The sequence below is a fragment of the Oncorhynchus gorbuscha genome, linkage group LG02, assembly GCF_021184085.1.
Source record: "Oncorhynchus gorbuscha isolate QuinsamMale2020 ecotype Even-year linkage group LG02, OgorEven_v1.0, whole genome shotgun sequence".
In the NCBI taxonomy this organism is placed as follows: domain Eukaryota; kingdom Metazoa; phylum Chordata; class Actinopteri; order Salmoniformes; family Salmonidae; genus Oncorhynchus; species Oncorhynchus gorbuscha.
In genome coordinates, this window is record NC_060174.1 from 9,389,930 (window position 1) to 9,409,574 (window position 19,645).

Below are 19,645 nucleotides of genomic sequence, written 5' to 3' on the forward strand. Positions count from 1 at the left end.
TGAAAAGCGCCATCCAAGTGAGAAAATACCAACACCAATATACCACAGGCAGAGTACATATGTACAGCTGAAGTCAGAAGTTTACATACACCTAGGTTGGAGTCATTAAAACTCATTTTTCAAACAATCCACATTTCTTGTTAATCAAACTATAGTATTTGGCAAGTCAGTTAGGACATATACTTGTGCATGACACACAAGTCATTTTTCCAACAATTGTTTACAGACAGATTGTTTCACTTATAATTCACTGTATCACAATTCCAGTGGGTCAGAAGTTTACATACACTAAGTTGACTGTGCCTTTAAACAGCTTAGAAAATTCCAGAAAATGATGTCATGGCTTTAGAAGCTTTGACAGGCTAATTGGCATCATTTGAGTCAATTGGAGGTGTACCTGTGGATGTATTTCAAGTCCTACCTTCAAACTCAGTGCCTCTTTGCTTGACATCATGGGGAAATCAAAATAAATCAATTGTAGACCTCCATAAGTCGGGTTCATCCTTGGGAGCAATTTCCATGGTACCATGTTCATCTGTACAAACAATAGTACGCAAGTATAAACACCATGGGACCACACAGCCGTCATACTGCTCAGGAAGGAGACGCGTCCTGTCTCCTAGAGATGAACGCACTTTGGTGCGAAAAATGCAAATCAATCCCAGAACAACAGCAAAGAATCTTGTGAAGATGCTGGAAGGAACAGGTACAAAAGTATCTATATCCACAGTAAAATTAGTCCTATATTGACATAACCTGAAAGGCTGCTCAGCAAGGAAGAAGCCACTGCTTCAAAACGACCATAAAAAAAGGCAGACTATGGTTTGCAACTGCACATAGGGACAAAGATCATACTTTTTGGAGAAATATCCTCTGGTCTGATGAAACAAAAATAGAAATGTTTGGCAATAATGACCATCGTTATGTTTGGAGAAAAAGGGTGGAGGCTTGCAAGCCGAAGAACACCATCCCAACCCTGAACCACGGAGGTGGCAGCATCATGTTGTGGGGGTGCTTTGCTGCAGGAGGGACTGGTGCACTTCACAAAATAGATGGCATCATGAGGGAGGAAAAGTAAGTGGATATATTGAAGCAACATCTCAAGACATCAGTCGGGAAGTTAAAGCTTGGTCACAAATGGTTCTTCCAAATGGACAATGACCCCAAGCATACTTCCAAAGTTGAGGCAAAATGGCAACAAAGTCAAGGTATTGGAGTGGCCATCACAAAGCCCTGACCTCAATCGCATTGAACATTTGTGGGCAGAACTGAATAAGCGTGTGCGAGCAAGGAGGCCTACAATCCTGAATCAGTTACACTAGTTCTGTCAGGAGGAATGGGCCAAAATTCACCCAACTTATTGTGGGACGCTTGTGGAAGGCTATCCAAAATGTTTGACTCAAGTTAAACAATTCAAAGGCAATGCTACCAAATACTAACTGAGTGTATGTAAACTTCTGACCCACTGGGAATGTGATGAACGAAATAAAAGCTGAAATAAATGTACTCTTCTGTTTTTCTGACATGTCACATTCTTAAAATAAAGTGGTGATCCTAACTGACCTAAGACTTGGAATTTTTACTAGGATTAAATGTGAGGAATTGTGAAAAACTGAGTTTAAACGTAGTTGGCTAAGGTGTATGTAAACTTTCGACTTCAACTGTATAATACCTGCGTAAGTACAAAGTATAAATCGTCAGCTTCTGAAAAGATTGTCGCAGGATTTACATATTTAAAGAAAAGTGTAACTTTAAGCAATTTATGTATAATTAGTTATTACCAAGTGAAAATACCTACAAACAAAAGAAGAGCTTCTACTTTAGTCAACTTTATTTCAACATGTAAAAAGATCTTACATTTCTGACAAAATAATAAGGATTTTATTTTTAGATTAATAATTAGATTAAACAATTTAGAAAAATTGGATTGTCTTTTTCGTCTCTTTTTAACATTACAAGTAAAAATGGAAATCGACAACTCTGTCTCTAACTGTCTTCATCCGTTTCGTTCTTGTTTTATATTATTTTATTTTTAACCTTTATTTACCGAGGCAAGTCTGTTAAGAACAAATTCTTATTTACAATGACGGCCTACCAAAAGGCAAAATGCTTCCTGCAGGGATGTGGGCTGGGATATTTTAAAAATATATAAACTAAAAATATATACGGTAAATACTATATAGGACAAAAAACACACATCACGACAAGAGAGACAACACTACATAAAGAGAGACCTAATATAGCAAGGTGTCATGTTTTGTCATTAATTATCATGTCTCGTCCCTGTGCTTCCCCTTCTATTCGTTTCCCTCTGCTGGTCTTATTAGGTTCTTTCCCTCTTTCTATCCCTCTCTCTCCCCCTCACTCTCTCGCTCTCTCTTCTCTCTATCGTTCCGTTCCTGCTCCCAGCTGTTCCTATTCCCCTAATCAATCATTTAGTCTTCCCACACCTGTTCCCGATCCTTTTCCCTGATTAGAGTCCCTATTTCTCTCCTTGTTTTCCGTTCCTGCCCCGTCGGATCCTCATCTATAATTCACCGTGCTGTGTCTATGTTTTGCCCTGTCGTGTCGTGTTTCCCTCAGATGCTGCGTGGTGAGCAGGTGTCTGAGTCTGCTAGGTTCAAGTGCCTTCCCGAGGCAACCTGCAGTTCTCGATCAAGTCTCCAGTCTGTTCTTGTCTTTACGAATAGTATAATGCTTTTTGTTTTGTAAAGTTTCTTACTGGATTAAAAACTCTGTTTTCGCCAAGTCGCTTTTGGGTCCTCATTCACCTGCATAACAGAAGGATCCGACCAAGGAATGGACCCAGCGACTACAGAGGCTCGTAACACTGCCGTCAAGTTCCAAGGAACCATGCTCAGCAGACACGAGCAGGAATTGTCTGCTGCTCGCCATGCCGTGGAGAACCTGGCCGCTCAGGTTTCCGACCTCTCTGGACAGTTCCAGAGTCTTCGTCTCGTGCCACCTGTTACTTCCTGGCCTGCCGAGCCTCCGGAACCTAGGGTTAATAACCCACCTTGCTACTCCGGGCAGCCCACGGAGTGCCGCTCCTTTCTCACCCAGTGTGATATTGTGTTCTCTCTCCAACCCAACACATACTCTAGTGAGAGAGCTCGGGTTGCTTACGTCATTTCACTCCTTACTGGCCGGGCCCGAGAGTGGGGCACAGCTATCTGGGAGGCAAGGGCTGATTGTTCTAACAATTACCAGAACTTTAAAGAGGAGATGATTCGGGTTTTTGACCGTTCAGTTTTTGGTGGGGAGGCTTCTAGGGCCCTGGCTTCCCTATGCCAAGGTGATCGATCCATAACGGATTACTCTATAGAGTTTCGTACTCTTGCTGCCTCTAGTGACTGGAACGAGCCGGCGCTGCTCGCTCGTTTTCTGGAGGGACTCCACACAGTGGTCAAAGATGAGATTCTCTCTCGGGAGGTTCCTTCCAGTGTGGACTCTTTGATTGCTCTCGCCATCCGCATAGAACGACGGGTAGATCTTCGTCACCAGGCTCGTGGAAGAGAGCTCGCATCAACGGTGTTTTCCTGCTCCGCATCGCAACCATCTCCCTCCTCTGGCTCTGAGACTGAGCCCAGGCAGCTGGGAGGGATTCGCATCTCGACTAAGGAGAGGGAACGGAGGATCACCAACCGCCTGTGCCTCTATTGCGGATTTGATGGACATTTTGTTAATTCATGTCCAGTAAGAGGCCAGAGCCCATCAGTAAGCGGAGGGCTACTGGTGAGCGCTACTACTCAGGTCTCTTCATCTAGATCCTGTACTACTATGTCGGTCCATCTACGCTGGACCGGTTCGGGTGCTACATGCAGTGCCTTGATTGACTCTGGGGCTGAGGGTTGTTTCATGGACGAAGCATGGGTTCGGAAACATAACATTCCTTTCAGACAGTTAGACAAGCCTACGCCCATGTTTGCCTTAGATGGTAGTCATCTTCCCAGTATCAGATTTGAGACACTACCTTTAACTCTCACAGTATCTGGTAACCACAGTGAGACTATTTCTTTTTTGATTTTTCGTTCACCTTTTACACCAGTTGTTTTGGGTCATCCCTGGCTAGTATGTCATAATCCTTCTATTAATTGGTCTTGTAATTCTATCCTATCCTGGAACGTATCTTGTCATGTGAAGTGCTTAATGTCTGCCATCCCTCCCATTTCTTCTGTCCCCACTTCTCAGGAGGAACCTGGCGATTTGACAGGAGTGCCGGAGGAATATCATGATCTGCGCACGGTCTTCAGTCGGTCCCGAGCCAACTCTCTTCCTCCTCACCGGTCGTATGATTGTAGTATTGATCTCCTTCCGGGGACCACTCCTCCTCGGGGTAGACTATACTCTCTGTCGGCTCCCGAACGTAAGGCTCTCGAGGATTATTTATCTGTGTCTCTTGACGCCGGTACCATAGTGCCTTCTTCCTCTCCGGCCGGGGCGGGGTTCTTTTTTGTTAAGAAGAAGGACGGTACTCTGCGCCCCTGCGTGGATTATCGAGGGCTGAATGACATAACGGTTAAGAATCGTTATCCGCTTCCCCTTATGTCATCAGCCTTCGAGATTCTGCAGGGAGCCAGGTGCTTTACTAAGTTGGACCTTCGTAACGCTTACCATCTCGTGCGCATCAGAGAGGGGGACGAGTGGAAAACGGCGTTTAACACTCCGTTAGGGCATTTTGAGTACCGGGTTCTGCCGTTTGGTCTCGCCAATGCGCCAGCTGTTTTTCAGGCATTAGTTAATGATGTTCTGAGAGACATGCTGAACATCTTTGTTTTTGTCTATCTTGACGATATCCTGATTTTTTCACCGTCACTCGAGATTCATGTTCAGCACGTTCGACGTGTTCTACAGCGCCTTTTAGAGAATTGTCTCTACGTAAAGGCTGAGAAGTGCTCTTTTCATGTCTCCTCCGTTACTTTTCTCGGTTCCGTTATTTCCGCTGAAGGCATTCAGATGGATTCCGCTAAGGTCCAAGCTGTCAGTGATTGGCCCGTTCCAAGGTCACGTGTCGAGTTGCAGCGCTTTTTAGGTTTCGCTAATTTCTATCGGCGTTTCATTCGTAATTTCGGTCAAGTTGCTGCCCCTCTCACAGCTCTTACTTCTGTCAAGACGTGTTTTAAGTGGTCCGGTTCCGCCCAGGGAGCTTTTGATCTTCTAAAAGAACGTTTTACGTCCGCTCCTATCCTCGTTACTCCTGACGTCACTAGACAATTCATTGTCGAGGTTGACGCTTCAGAGGTAGGCGTGGGAGCCATTCTATCCCAGCGCTTCCAGTCTGACGATAAGGTTCATCCTTGCGCTTATTTTTCTCATCGCCTGTCGCCATCTGAGCGCAACTATGATGTGGGTAACCGTGAACTGCTCGCCATCCGCTTAGCCCTAGGCGAATGGCGACAGTGGTTGGAGGGGGCGACCGTTCCTTTTGTCGTTTGGACAGACCATAAGAACCTTGAGTACATCCGTTCTGCCAAACGACTTAATGCCCGTCAAGCTCGTTGGGCGTTGTTTTTCGCTCGTTTCGAGTTTGTGATTTCTTACCGTCCGGGTAGCAAGAACACCAAGCCTGATGCCTTATCCCGTCTGTTTAGTTCTTCTGTGGCTTCTACTGATCCTGAGGGGATTCTTCCTTATGGGCGTGTTGTCGGGTTGACAGTCTGGGGAATTGAAAGACAGGTTAAGCAAGCACTCACGCACACTGCGTCGCCGCGCGCTTGTCCTAGTAACCTCCTTTTCGTTCCTGTTTCCACTCGTCTGGCTGTTCTTCAGTGGGCTCACTCTGCCAAGTTAGCTGGTCATCCCGGTGTTCGAGGCACTCTTGCGTCTATTCGCCAGCGCTTTTGGTGGCCGACTCAGGAGCGTGACACGCGCCGTTTCGTGGCTGCTTGTTCGGACTGCGCGCAGACTAAGTCGGGTAACTCTCCTCCTGCCGGTCGTCTCAGACCGCTCCCCATTCCTTCTCGACCATGGTCTCACATCGCCCTAGACTTCATTACCGGTCTGCCTTTGTCTGCGGGGAAGACTGTGATTCTTACGGTTGTCGATAGGTTCTCTAAGGCGGCACATTTCATTCCCCTCGCTAAACTTCCTTCCGCTAAGGAGACGGCACAAATCATTATCGAGAATGTGTTCAGAATTCATGGCCTCCCGTTAGACGCCGTTTCAGACAGAGGCCCGCAATTCACGTCACAGTTTTGGAGGGAGTTCTGTCGTTTGATTGGTGCGTCCGTCAGTCTCTCTTCCGGGTTTCATCCCCAGTCTAACGGTCAAGCAGAGAGGGCCAATCAGACGATTGGTCGCATACTACGCAGCCTTTCTTTCAGAAACCCTGCGTCTTGGGCAGAACAGCTCCCTGGGCAGAATACGCTCACAACTCGCTTCCTTCGTCTGCTACCGGGTTATCTCCGTTTCAGAGTAGTCTGGGTTACCAGCCTCCTCTGTTCTCATCCCAGCTTGCCGAGTCCAGCGTTCCCTCCGCTCAAGCGTTTGTCCAACGTTGTGAGCGCACCTGGAGGAGGGTGAGGTCTGCACTTTGCCGCTACAGGGCACAGACTGTGAGAGCCGCCAATAAACGCAGGATTAAGAGTCCAAGGTATTGTTGCGGCCAGAGAGTGTGGCTTTCCACTCGCAACCTTCCTCTTACGACAGCTTCTCGTAAGTTGACTCCGCGGTTCATTGGTCCGTTCCGTGTCTCCCAGGTCGTCAATCCTGTCGCTGTGCGACTGCTTCTTCCGCGACATCTTCGTCGCGTCCATCCTGTCTTCCATGTCTCCTGTGTCAAGCCCTTTCTTCGCACCCCCGTTCGTCTTCCCTCCCCCCTCCCGTCCTTGTCGAGAGCGCACCTATTTACAAGGTACGTAAGATCATGGACATGCGTTCTCGGGGACGGGGTCACCAATACTTAGTGGATTGGGAGGGTTACGGTCCTGAGGAGAGGAGTTGGGTTCCGTCTCGGGACGTGCTGGACCGTTCGCTTATTGATGATTTCCTCCGTTGCCGCCAGGGTTCCTCCTCGAGTGCGCCAGGAGGCGCTCGGTGAGTGGGGGGGTACTGTCATGTTTTGTCATTAATTATCATGTCTCGTCCCTGTGCTTCCCCTTCTATTCGTTTCCCTCTGCTGGTCTTATTAGGTTCTTTCCCTCTTTCTATCCCTCTCTCTCCCCCTCCCTCTCTCACTCTCTCGCTCTCTCTTCTCTCTATCGTTCCGTTCCTGCTCCCAGCTGTTCCTATTCCCCTAATCAATCATTTAGTCTTCCCATACCTGTTCCCGATCCTTTTCCCTGATTAGAGTCCCTATTTCTCTCCTTGTTTTCCGTTCCTGCCCCGTCGGATCCTCATCTATAATTCACCGTGCTGTGTCTATGTTTTGCCCTGTCGTGTCGTGTTTCCCTCAGATGCTGCGTGGTGAGCAGGTGTCTGAGTCTGCTAGGTTCAAGTGCCTTCCCGAGGCAACCTGCAGTTCTCGATCAAGTCTCCAGTCTGTTCTTGTCTTTACGAGTAGTATAATGCTTTTTGTTTTGTAAAGTTTCTTACTGGATTAAAAACTCTGTTTTCGCCAAGTCGCTTTTGGGTCCTCATTCACCTGCATAACACAAGGCAGCAACACATGACAACACAGCATAAAACTGTCTAGTTTGAGTGTTTGTGTAACGGATTTCCTCCTCTTCGTCTGAGGAGGAGTAAGGATCGGACCAAAGCGCATTGTGGTAAGTGTTCATGATGATTTTTAATTAAAACTCAGAACACTAAACAATAAATGACAACGTGAATATACAAAACCGAAACAGTACCGTGTGGCCCAAACACTCACATGGAAACAAACACCCACAAACCAAAAGTGAAACCCAGGCTACCTAAGTATGATTCTCAATCAGAGACAACTAACGACACCGTTCTCTGATTGAGAACCATACTAGGCCGAACAGAAAAAAACAACATAGAAAAAAACATAGACTGCCCACCCTAACTCACGCCGACCATACTAAAACAAAGAATAAAATAACAGAACTATGGTCAGAACGTGACAGTTTGTTGCAGCTTGTTCCTGACGCTAAGCTGCAGCAAACTGCAAAGACGAGCGACCCAGGGATGTGTGTGCTTAGTATAAGACAGTATCATCTGCATATAAATGGATGAGAGAGCTTCCTACCTACTGAGCTATGTTGTTGATGTAAATTGAGAAGAGTGTGGGGCCTAGGATTGAGCCTTGGGGTACTCCCTTGGTGACAGGCAGTGGCTGAGACAACAGATGTTCTGACTTTAGACACTGCACTCTTTGAGAGACGTAGTTAGCACACTAGGCCAAAGACGCCTCAGAGACACTAATACGCCTTAGCCAGCCCACAAGAATGGAAAGGTCTACCGTATCAAAAGCTTTGGCCAAGTCAATACAAATAGCAGCACAACTTTGCTTAGAAAAATGGGAAATGGTGACATCATTGAGGACCTTTAAGGTTGCAGTGACACATCCATAATCTGAGCAGAAACCAGATTGCATACCAGAGAGAATACTATAGACATCAAGAAAGCCAGTCAGTTGATTATTTACACGTTTTTCCACCAATTTTGATAAACAGGGTAAAATAGAAATAAGCCTATAACATTTAGGATCAGCTTGATCTCCCCCTTTAAATAAAATACCAACAGTGGCTGCCTTCCAAGCAATGGGAACCTCCCCAGAAAGGAGAGACACGTTAAAAAGGTTGGAGATAGGCTTGGCGATGATAGGGGCAGCCACCTTAAAGAAGAAAGGGTCTAAACCAGGGATGGGCAGTTCTAGTCCTCAAGGGCCTGTTTGGTGTCACCGTTTTGCCCCAGCTCCAGCTAACACACCTGACTCCAATAATCACCTAATCATGGTCTTCAATTTAGAATGCAATTTGATTCATCAGCTGTGTTTGCTAGGGAAGGAGAAAAAAGAGAAAAAGTGTGACACCAATCAGGCCCTCGAGGACTGGAGTTGCCCACCCCTGTTCTAAACCATCTGACCCAGATGTTTTTTTGTGGTCAAGTTTCAGGAGCTCCTTTAGCACCTTGGACTCAGTGACCGCCTACAGGGAGAAACTTTGTAGCGGGGCAAGGGGAAAAGAAGGAGCAGCATCGAGGCTAGTCGCTTTAGAAGGGGTGAGAAATTAGGAAATGTTGGACTGGCAAAGAGGCATAGCTGAGTCAAATAAGAATCCTGACTTATTGAAGTGGTGATTAAAGAGGTCAGCCATGTGCTTGTCAGTAACAACCACATCATCAACATTAAGGGACATGGGCAGCTGTGAGGAGGAGGCTTTATTCTCCAGGTCTTTAAACATTTTCCAGAACTTCTTGGGGTTAGACCCACAGAGAGCGAACTGCTCCTGAGTGCACTTATTTGCCTGAACAAGAGCAAGTCAGCCTGAGTATGCGTGTGCCGAGCCTTTCACCAAATGCAATTCTTGAGGTGGAGTAACTCTGCAAGATCACAGTCGAACCAGGGGCTGAACCTGTTTTAAATTCATATTTTCTTTATGGGGGTGTGTTTGTTAACAATACCACTAAAAAATATCAAAACAGAAGGTCCAAGTGTCTTCGACAGAGGGGATCAAGCTGATTATATATCATTTTACAGAGGCCAGGTCATGAAGGAATGCTTACTCATTAAAGTGTTTTAGCAAGAGTCTATGACAAATCAGGACAGGTCGTTTCACTGAGCAGCCATTACGAACACAGGCTGTAAAACAGTGATCACTAAGGTCATTACAGAAAACACCAGACTGATACCTATCATGATTATTTGGGAGGATAACATTGAGGAGAGTAACCTTTTCTGGGGTAATTGAAGTTGTATCTGGTCTGTCCTAGCAAGCCTGGCAGCCTTAACTCAGCATTCAGTCCCCATAAAGTAAAATATATCATTGTAATGTACTTTATTTGTCTTAATTTTTTTATTTTAAAATTTTCTTCTTGGCTTTCAAAATAGCATCAGACTAAACACTACTCACTCAGTGCCAGGTTGGATGGTGTACTCAGATCTCTCCTGTTCGTTTGGTAGAGCACCCTCCGTATAGCTTGGAAAAAGGAATTCTTGGTAGCAGTAATCCCTCCAGGTAATTTTGGCCAAAATTAGGTTCTAGATTCGGAGTTTTGATCTGGAGCGAAGGCCATGTTGTAGCGGGTAGCGTCCTGCCGAAAAATCCAAGTTTATTTAACTCCAAATCTATCCTTTTGTAAAACATGTTGAAAAATATGAGCGCTCACGTGTAGCATACTGGAGTCGCCTCCTCACTGTTGAAGTTGAGACTGGTGTTTTGCGGTTACTTTTTAATGAAGCTGCCAGTTGAGGACTTGAGAGGCATCGGTTTCTCAAACTAGACACTAATGTACTTACCCTCTTGCTCAGTTGTGCACCGGGTCCTCCCACTCCTCTTTCTATTCTGGTTAGGGCCAGTTTGTGCTGTTCTGTGAAGGGAGTAGTACATAGCATTGTATGAGATCTTCAGATTCTTGGCAATTTCTCGCATGGAAGAGCCTTCATTTCTCAGAACAAGAATAGACTGACAAGTTTCAGAAGAAAGTTATTTGTTTCAGGCCATTTTGAGCCTGTAATTAAACCCACAAATGCTGAGGCTCCAGATACTCAACCAGTCTAAAGAAGGCCAGTTTTATTGCTTCTTTAATCGGGACAACAGTTTTCAGCTGTGCTAACATCATTGCAAAATGGTTTTCTAATGATCAATTAGTAATTTAAAATGATAAACTTGGATTAGCTAACACAACGTGCAATTGGAACACAGGAGTGATGGTTGCTGATAATGGGCCTCTGTACGCCTATGTAGATATTCCATGCAAATATATGTAGTTTCCAGCTACAATAGTCATTTACAACATTAACAATGTCTACACTGTATTTCTGATCAATTTGATGTTATTTTAATGGACAAAAAATTTGATTTTCTTTCAAAAACAAGGACATTTCTAAGTGACCCCAAACTTTTGAACGGTAGTGTAGATACTATACATTACCCCTAATCATCATTATGATTTCTATAGTTTAGGCATATAGCTAGTTAGGCCTAGCTAGTTGTTGTATTATCCAGCTAGCAATAATAGTGCTCGTGTTGACACAAATAGCTAGCTAACATTAACATGCTGGGGATCTCACGTAATACCGTTGTGGTATGGATACCCTGAGAACAAGGTTCAGGGACGATAAGAGCATTGAGCCCAGCTAACGTTAGCTAGATATTTAGCTAGCGAGTAGCAACCATAGCAAATTTGCCAGCTTTAGGTCGCTAGCTAGCTGGTCATGGTTAGAAAGCTAGCTAGAGCGCTAGCTAGTCTAAAAATAAATAAACAGACCCCCCATGGGGAGCCAGGCGCAACCAATCAAAATGAGTTTTCCTCACAAAAAGGGCTTTATTACAGTCAGCAATACACCTTAGAACCCAACACTCAGACGATCCCTCAGTTGGAGAAGCCGGATGTGGAGGTTCTGGGCTGGCGTGGTTACATGTGGTCTGAGGTTGTGAGGCCGGTTGGACATACTGCCAAATTCTTTAAAATGACGTTGAAGGTGGCTTATGGTAGAGAAATTAACATTAAATTATCTGGCAACAGCTCTGGTGGACATTCCTGCAGAAACCATGCCAATTTCATGCTCCCTCAACTTTGACATCTGTGGCATTATGTTGTGTGACAACACTGCACATTTTAGAGTGACCTTTTATTGTCTCCAGCATAAGGTGCATCTGTGTAACGATCATGCTGTTTAATCAGCTTCTTGATATGCCACACCTGTCAGGTGGATGGATTATCTTGACAAAGGATCAAATGCTCACTAACAGGGATGTAAACAAATTTGTGCACACATTTTGAGAGAATGTAAACCAGGTGTCCTGAAAAAATGGAGTGGCGATGGCTAGAAGGCCGGTGACATTGACAGTACTCACCCTTGACGCGCAGATCCAGCAGCGCGCCTCGGGGACGACCCAGAGGACGAGGCGCAGGGAGATCCGGCTGGAGACGGTGGAACTCCCGTAGCATTTCAGGGTCCATCACGTCCGCCACCGGAACCCAGCACCTCTCCTCAGGACCATACCCCTCCCACTCCACGAGGTACTGAAGGCCCCTCGACCGACGCATCGAATCCAGGACGCCGGGGCCCCCTCAATGTCCAGAGGGGCAGAGGAACCTCCCTCACCTCAGACTCCTGGAGCGGACCAACCACCACCGGCCTGAGGAGAGACACATGGAATGAGGGGTTAATACGGTAATTGGGGAGAAGATGTAACCTGTAACACACCTCGTTCACTCTCCTCAGGACTTTGAATGGCCCCACAAACCGCGGACCCAGCTTCCGGCAGGGCAGGCGGAGGGGCAGGTTTCGGGTCGAGAGCCAGACCCGGTCCCCCGGCCTCACTGCGGTGAAAGTCCGCGCTGGTTTTTTGGCACAGAGCGGCCTGTTGGAGGTGAACATGGGCGGCTTCCCATCTCCTCCGCGCGCCTGAACCAGTCATCCACCGCAGGAGCCCCGGTCTGACTCTGATGCCACGACGCCAGAAACAGCTGGTACCCCAATATGCACTGAAAGGGGGAATGGTTAGTGGAGGAGTGGTGGACAGATCCATCAGTTGGTCAAAGGTGATGGTGTCATCCCTGCAGGCCAACTACCGAAGGACATCCTCGCGCAGGCTGCATCTTTAATGGTCGATAAGGGCCCTATCGTTCCATCCTGCTCCGGAGACCAAGGTCCGAAATTCCAGGGCGCTCCTTGTCCCCTGCCTCAGGTGGAAGAACTGTTCACCCGCCTCTCTACCCGGGTGAACTCCTCGAAGTGGTCCAACGCCGTATCTCCTCTCCAGAGCTCTCCCCGAAAGGCACGAGACGAGGGTGGAAACCCTCTCTCTTCCCGAGGGAGCTGGGTGAACGTTGGCCAGGTAGAGGTCCAGCTGTAACAGGAACCCCTGACACCGTGCTGCCGTCCCATCATACTCCCTGGGAAGGGAGAGGGCATCCCACAGGGACCGGATACCATGGACCAATGTCTCTCCCAGCGGCCCATAGTCTGGACAACGCGATCCATCGTGGCACCGAGATGTTGCAGCATCGCCACGTGTTCTCGGGCGTGGTCCTCGACTCCTTTGACCGGGGTACCTGCTCCTGCTGACTCCATGGGTGGTGTGGAATTCTGTCAGGGTTTTTGCTGCTGGTCATTCGAGTCAAGTGCAGGAGAGCAGAGAATAGGTGATCAGGCAACTTTATTAGCCAAGGGAAACAAACAGACGGGCGCAAACAGCTACAACTCAAGCCAACCATCAAAAGTGACAAGCGCAAAATACCGTCAATAATATAACAATAAGGTTCACCAATAATTCCCCAAATAGGGTACAGGCGATGCCCAAGGTGAAAAACCAGACTGGCGCGATACAACAAACACAAAACAAAAACAATTCCAAACAAAGACATGGGGGGAACAGAGGAATATATATATGCAGTGCGATTAGGGAATGTAAACCAGGTGTGCGGGGAACAAGACAAAACAAATGGAACAATGAAAAATGGAGCGGCGATGGCTAGAAGGCTGGTGACATCGACCGCCGCCCGAACAAGGAGGGGAGTCGACTTCGGCGGAAGTCGTGACAATTGTGGACTACAGGAAAAGGAGGACCGAGCACATCCCCATTCTCATCGACGGGGCTGTAGTGGAGCAGGTTGAGAGCTTCAAGTTCCTTGGTGTCCTCATCAACAACAAACTAGAATGGTCCAAACACACCAAAAAAGTTGTGAAGAGGGCACGACAAAGCCTATTCCCCCTCAGGAAACTAAAAAGATTTGGCATGGGTCCTGAGATCCTCAAAAGGTTCTACACTGCCTGGTACGGCAATTGCTCGGCCTCCGACCACAAGGCACTACAGAGGGTAGTGTGTACCTCCCAGTACCTCGCTGGTGTTAAGCTGCCTGCCATCCAGGACCTCTACACCAGGCGGTGTCAGAGGAAGGCCCTAACAATTGCATGGCAAGCGGTACCGGAGTGCCAAGTCTAGGACAAAAAAGCTTCTCAACAGTTTTTACCCCCGAGCCATAAGACTCCTGAACAGGTAATCAAATGGTTACCTGGACTTTTTGCATTGTGTGCCCCAACCCCTCTTTTACGCTGCTGCTACTCTCTGTTTATCATATATGCATAGTCACTTTAACTATACATTCTGCCTGTACATACTACCTCAATTGGCCCGACCAACCGCTGTCTGTAAGTAACCTCGCTACTGTATATAGCCTCGCTACTGTTATTTTTCACTGTCTTTTTACTGTTGTTTTATTTCTTTACTTACCTATTGTTCACCTAATACCTTTTTTACACTATTGGTTAGAGCCTGTAAGTAAGCGTTTCATTGTAAGGTCTACACCTGTTGTATTTGGCACACGTGACAAATAAACTTTGATTTGATCCCCTGAACGCAGCTCACTCTCCAGATCCCAATCACCTGAATTCTGATCACCTGTCCACACACCTGTATGTCATTTACACACACTATTTAATTCAACTAATTGCACCCCATCATTGTGAGGTATTGTTAATTTTTGTACACATTCTATTCAGAGTACTATTTATTTCCATATTAGTCCTCCTGTGTATCGTAGTTTTTTGCCTATTCCCTGCCTGTACTTTTGCCTATCAGATGTCCTGTCATCAACCTCTTGCCTGATCTCCCTGACTGCGTTATTAGCCTTTTCCCTGGCTGTACTGTTACCTTTTTGGATTCTCAGTGTATATGACCTTCTGCCTGTCCCTAGATACTGCTACCTGCCTCCTCCCGTGGTCCTTTTCTAAATAAACACCTGCTGCGCCCTGTGCTTGAAACCAGCTCTCTGTCTCCCATTATACTCAATACAGATAACTTGCCATCGTCCATGTAAGATGTTGGGGAAAGGAAATTGAACGTTTACGCTATAGCACATGCAGTATTCATAGTTGGTAGTTGAGCAGTGCCGTTAACACATTCTACATGCCGGATTATTGCACTGGACTTTGTAGAGACGTGTCATAATGACAAAGTAATTTCAGCTGCAAATCGAAACTTAACGGAAAACAGAGAGCAAGCTTTCAGTTTCATTTCTCTCTTCCTTTCGTATCTCTAGCAACAGAGGTATTGATGTCAGTTGTCCAAATGCAGAGCCAATCAACAATCAGCTGGACAGCCCAGTCATTGTAGATAGCATATATAAAGCCCAGTGAGTGGACACGATCTCACGGACAGACATACGTTTCGAAAAGCTACAGCTAAACAGTCCGTTTTGGAAACCCACTACTTCCCCTGCTCAGAAGCAATGGATCTTCAGGAATGGGCCAGCATTCTCCAGAACACGATTGAGGAGCATGACATAGAGGACACCTGGAGCATTGAATTTGATAACACCATCATTCCTGATCACCCAGCGAGAGGTTGGCAGCAGTACATCAGTGGGGCATTTGCAAGGTAGGCTCTTTGAATAAAGTGTAAATAGACGTATATCAATTCAATTCAGAACATAGAAATGTGTTTACAAATGTACAGTAAACCTGATTTTAAATGTTAAATTACTGTATTCAATGGGATAGGGACTTAATAGATTACATTCAGAATTAAGACATGAAATATACTTTACAGTGGGGCAAAAAGGTATTTTGTCAGCCACCAATTGTGGAAGTTCTCCCACTTAAAAAGATGAGAGAGGCCTGTAATTTTCATCATATGTACACTTCAACTATGACAGACAAAATGAGAAAAAAAATCCAGAAAATCACATTGTAGGATTTTTTATGAATTTATTTGCAAATTATGGCTGAAAATAAGTATTTGGTCAATAACAAAAGTTTATCTCAATACTTTGTTATATACCCTTTCTTGGTCAACGTTTTCTGTAAGTCTTCACAAGGTTTTCACACACTGTTGCTGGTATTTTGGCCCATTCCTCCATGCAGATCTCCTCTAGAGCAGTGATGTTTTGGGGCTGTTGCTGGGCAACACAGACTTTCAACTCCCTCCAAAGATTTTCTATGGGGTTGAGATCTGGAGACTGGCTAGGCCACTCCAGGACCTTGAAACGCTTCTTACGAAGCCACTCCTTCGTTGCCCGGGCGGTGTGTTTGGGATCATTGTCATGCTGAAAGACCCAGCCACGTTTCATCTTCAACTTGTTATACTGAAATTAGATATTTACATACAGTTGAAGTTGGAAGTTTACATACACTTAGGTTGGAGTCATTCACTCGTTTTTCAACCACTCCACAAATTTCTAGTTACCAAACTATAGTTTTGGTAAGTCGGTTAGGACATCTACTTTGTGCATGACACAAGTAATTTTTCCAACAATAGTTTACAGACAGATCATTTCACTTATAACTCACTGTATCACAATTCCAGTGGGCCAGAAGTTTACATACACTAAGTTGACTGTGCCTTAAACAGCTTGGAAAATTCCAGAAAATGTCAACGCTTTAAAAGCCTCTGATAGTCTAATTGACATAATTTGAGTCATTTGGAGGTGTACCTGTGGATGTATTTCAAGGCCTACCTTCAAACTCAGTGCCTCTTTGCTTGACATCATGGGAAAATCAAAAGAAATCAGCCAAGACCTCAGAAAAAAGAGTGTAGACCTCCACAAGTCTGGTTAATCCTTGGGAGCAATTTCCAAATGCCTGAAGGTACCACGTTCATCTGTACAAACAATAGTACGCAAGTATAAACACCATGGGACCACGCAGCCGTCATACCGCTCAGGAAGGAGACGCGCTCTGTCTCCTAGAGCTGAACGTACTTTGGTGTGAAAAGTGCAAATCAATCCCAGAACAACAGCAAAGGACCTTGTGAAAATGCTGGAGGAAACGGGTACAAAAGTATCTATATCCACAGTAAAACGAGGCCACTCAGCAAGGAAAAAGCCACTGCTTCAAAACAGCCATAAAAAAAGCCAGACTATGGTTTGCAACTGCACTTTTTGGAGAAATGTCCCCTGGTCTGATGAAACAAAATAGAACTGTTTGGCCATAATGACCATCGTTATGTTTGGAGGAAAAAGGGCGGAGGCTTGCAAGCCGAAGAACACCATCCCAACCGTGAAGCACGGGGGTAGCAGCATCATGTTGTGGGGATGCTTTGCTGCAGGAGGGACTGGTGCACTTTACAAAATAGATGGCATCATGAGAGGGGAAAATTACGTGGATATATTGAAGCAACATCTCAAGACATCAGTCAGGAAGTTAAAGCTTGGTCGCAAATGGGTCTTCCAAATGGACAATGACCCCAAGCATACTTCCAAAGTTGTGGCAAAATGGCTTAACCTTTCTGGCGCAGGCGTTCCGCTAGCGACCCACCTCGACAACATCCGGTGAAATTGCAGAGCGCCAAATTCAAAATACAGAAATAGTCAGAATAAACATTCATAAAAAACAAGTGTTATACATCGGCTTGAAGATTAACTTCTTGTTAATCCAGCCGCTTTGTCAGATTTCAAAAAGGCTTTACGGCGAAAGCATACCACGTGATTATCTGAGGATAGCACCGTGCTTACAAAAGCATACAAACATTTTACAACCAAGTAAAGGAATTACAAAAGCCAGAAATCAGAAATAGCGATAAAATTAATCACTTACCTTTGAAGATCTTCATATGGTTGCAGTCACAAGAGCTACACTACTAAATGTTTGATAAAGTCCCGCAAAATGCGCAAAACCAGCACTGCATGATTCTACAGTCCACTGAGAGAAAGGTCTGATTCTAATTCATTTTTTCAGAAAACAAGCCTGAAACAATGTCTAAAGACTGACATCTAGTGGAAGCCATAGGAACTGCAATCTGGGTCGTAACCCATTAGATACCCTATAGGCATTCAATTGAAAATACCCACATAAAAAAAATCACACTTCCTGGATGGATTTTCCTCAGGTTTTCACCTGCCATATCAGTTCTGTTTTACTCACAGACATTATTTTAACAGTTTTGGAAACGTTAGTGGTTTCTATCCGAATCTAAATGCATATCCTAGCTTCTGGGCCTGAGTAACGGGCAGTTTACTTTGGGCACGCTTTTCATCCAGACATCAACATTTTGCCCCCAAGCCATATTAAGGACAACAAAGTCAAGGTATTGGAGTGGCCATCACAAAGCCTGACCTCAATCCTATAGAAACTTTGTGGGCAGAACTGAAAAAGTGTGTACAAGCAAGGAGGCCTCCAAACTCAGTTACACCAGCTCTGTCAGGAGGAGTGGGTCAAAATTCACCCAACTTATTGTGGGAAGGTTGTGGAAGGATACCAGAAACGTTTGACCCAGGTTAAACAATTTAAAGGCAATGCTATCAAATACTAATTGAGTGTATGTAAACTTCTGACCCACTGGGAATGTGATGAAAGAAATAAAAGCTGAAATAAATAATTCCCTCTACTATTATTCTGACATTTCACATCCTTAAAATAAAGTGGTTATTCTAACTGACCTAAGACTTAGAATTTTTTACTAGGATTAAATGTCAGGAATTGTTAAAAACGGAGTTTAAATGTATTTGGCTAAGGTGTATGTAAACTTCAGACTTCAACTGTATCACTTATCTCTCCCTGCAGGTTCATGTGCTCAAAGTGTAAGAGGACCTGGCCTTCGAAAAGAGTTCTGGTGGTGTTTCACATGCGTCTGTTGGAGGACAAGGGGATGGTTAAAGTGAAACGCTACAGACAGGAGTGCAAGAAGTGTGTACAGAGTACAATGGAGGAGCCTCGTTTTAAGACGGAGAACATTGAGGTGCTGCTGGAGAAGCTTGTTGTGAAGATCCTCGTCAAGTGCTACCATGAGGACGCAGGCGAAAATAATAACCCATTCCATTTGGAAGGGAGGAGTGATGGACCCCATGAGGCTGCCCATTGTGAAGCCTGTAAACATGGCATCTGCAGACAGGTGACCACAAAAGAAACAGAATGAAAACTATTGAAACATCTGGGAAATGTTTCATTCCTAAATGTATTGTATAATCAATGAACAATTTTGAGGAGAGTTGGATGTGGAACTGGATATAATACTGTAAAGATAATTGTATTTCCTGATGAAGCTGCGAAAACTATATCCTCTGAATCAAGGATGGGGGAAAAAAAGAAGGTATTAACTGAATTGTCCACCATTTAATCCAGACAAAATGTACTTGTTTTTTTATTCAAAAGTTGATAGTTGATTGAGAAAGTAGTTTCCGATATGCATTCTTTGCAATAATCTCTTACACTTTAAAAGAGTTGAAGGAATTACTTCTCAACAGGTGTACAAATCATATCCCATATGTCAGGTGATGACCTTTATGGTGCAGAGACGACTGGCTACAATGCAAATACATACAAGCAAGGCAACATTGCTTTAGAAGCCCATTTGCATCCATTACAAATATTTGTGGGACTTTAGACAGATCTTAGTGTGTAAAACGTGACAACATTTTTATAACGTGTGTGTGTGTGTGTGTGTGTGTGTGTGTGTGTGTGTGTGTGTGTGTGTGTGTGTGTGTGTGTGTGTGTGTGTGTGTGTGTGTGTGTGTGTGTGTGTGTGTGTGTGTGTGTGTGCTTTGCATATGGCATCAGCAGGGAGTAAAACACCCTTTTATGATTTATAACTTTGAATCAAATGTCCTGACCTGCTATAAAACTGCTTTAAATATCTAA

General features: G+C 45.2%; 1 protein-coding gene across 1 annotated transcript; it reads left to right on the forward strand.

The window, feature by feature from the left end:
• The first annotated feature begins 15,085 nt into the window (after nt 1-15,085).
• On the forward strand, nt 15,086-19,645 carry LOC123991109 (receptor-transporting protein 3-like). The gene is made up of 2 exons (XM_046292324.1): nt 15,086-15,449; nt 18,572-19,645. The coding sequence occupies exons 1-2, from the start codon at nt 15,301-15,303 to the stop codon at nt 18,921-18,923; spliced, it is 501 nt and encodes a 166-aa protein (XP_046148280.1). The 5' UTR covers nt 15,086-15,300; the 3' UTR covers nt 18,924-19,645.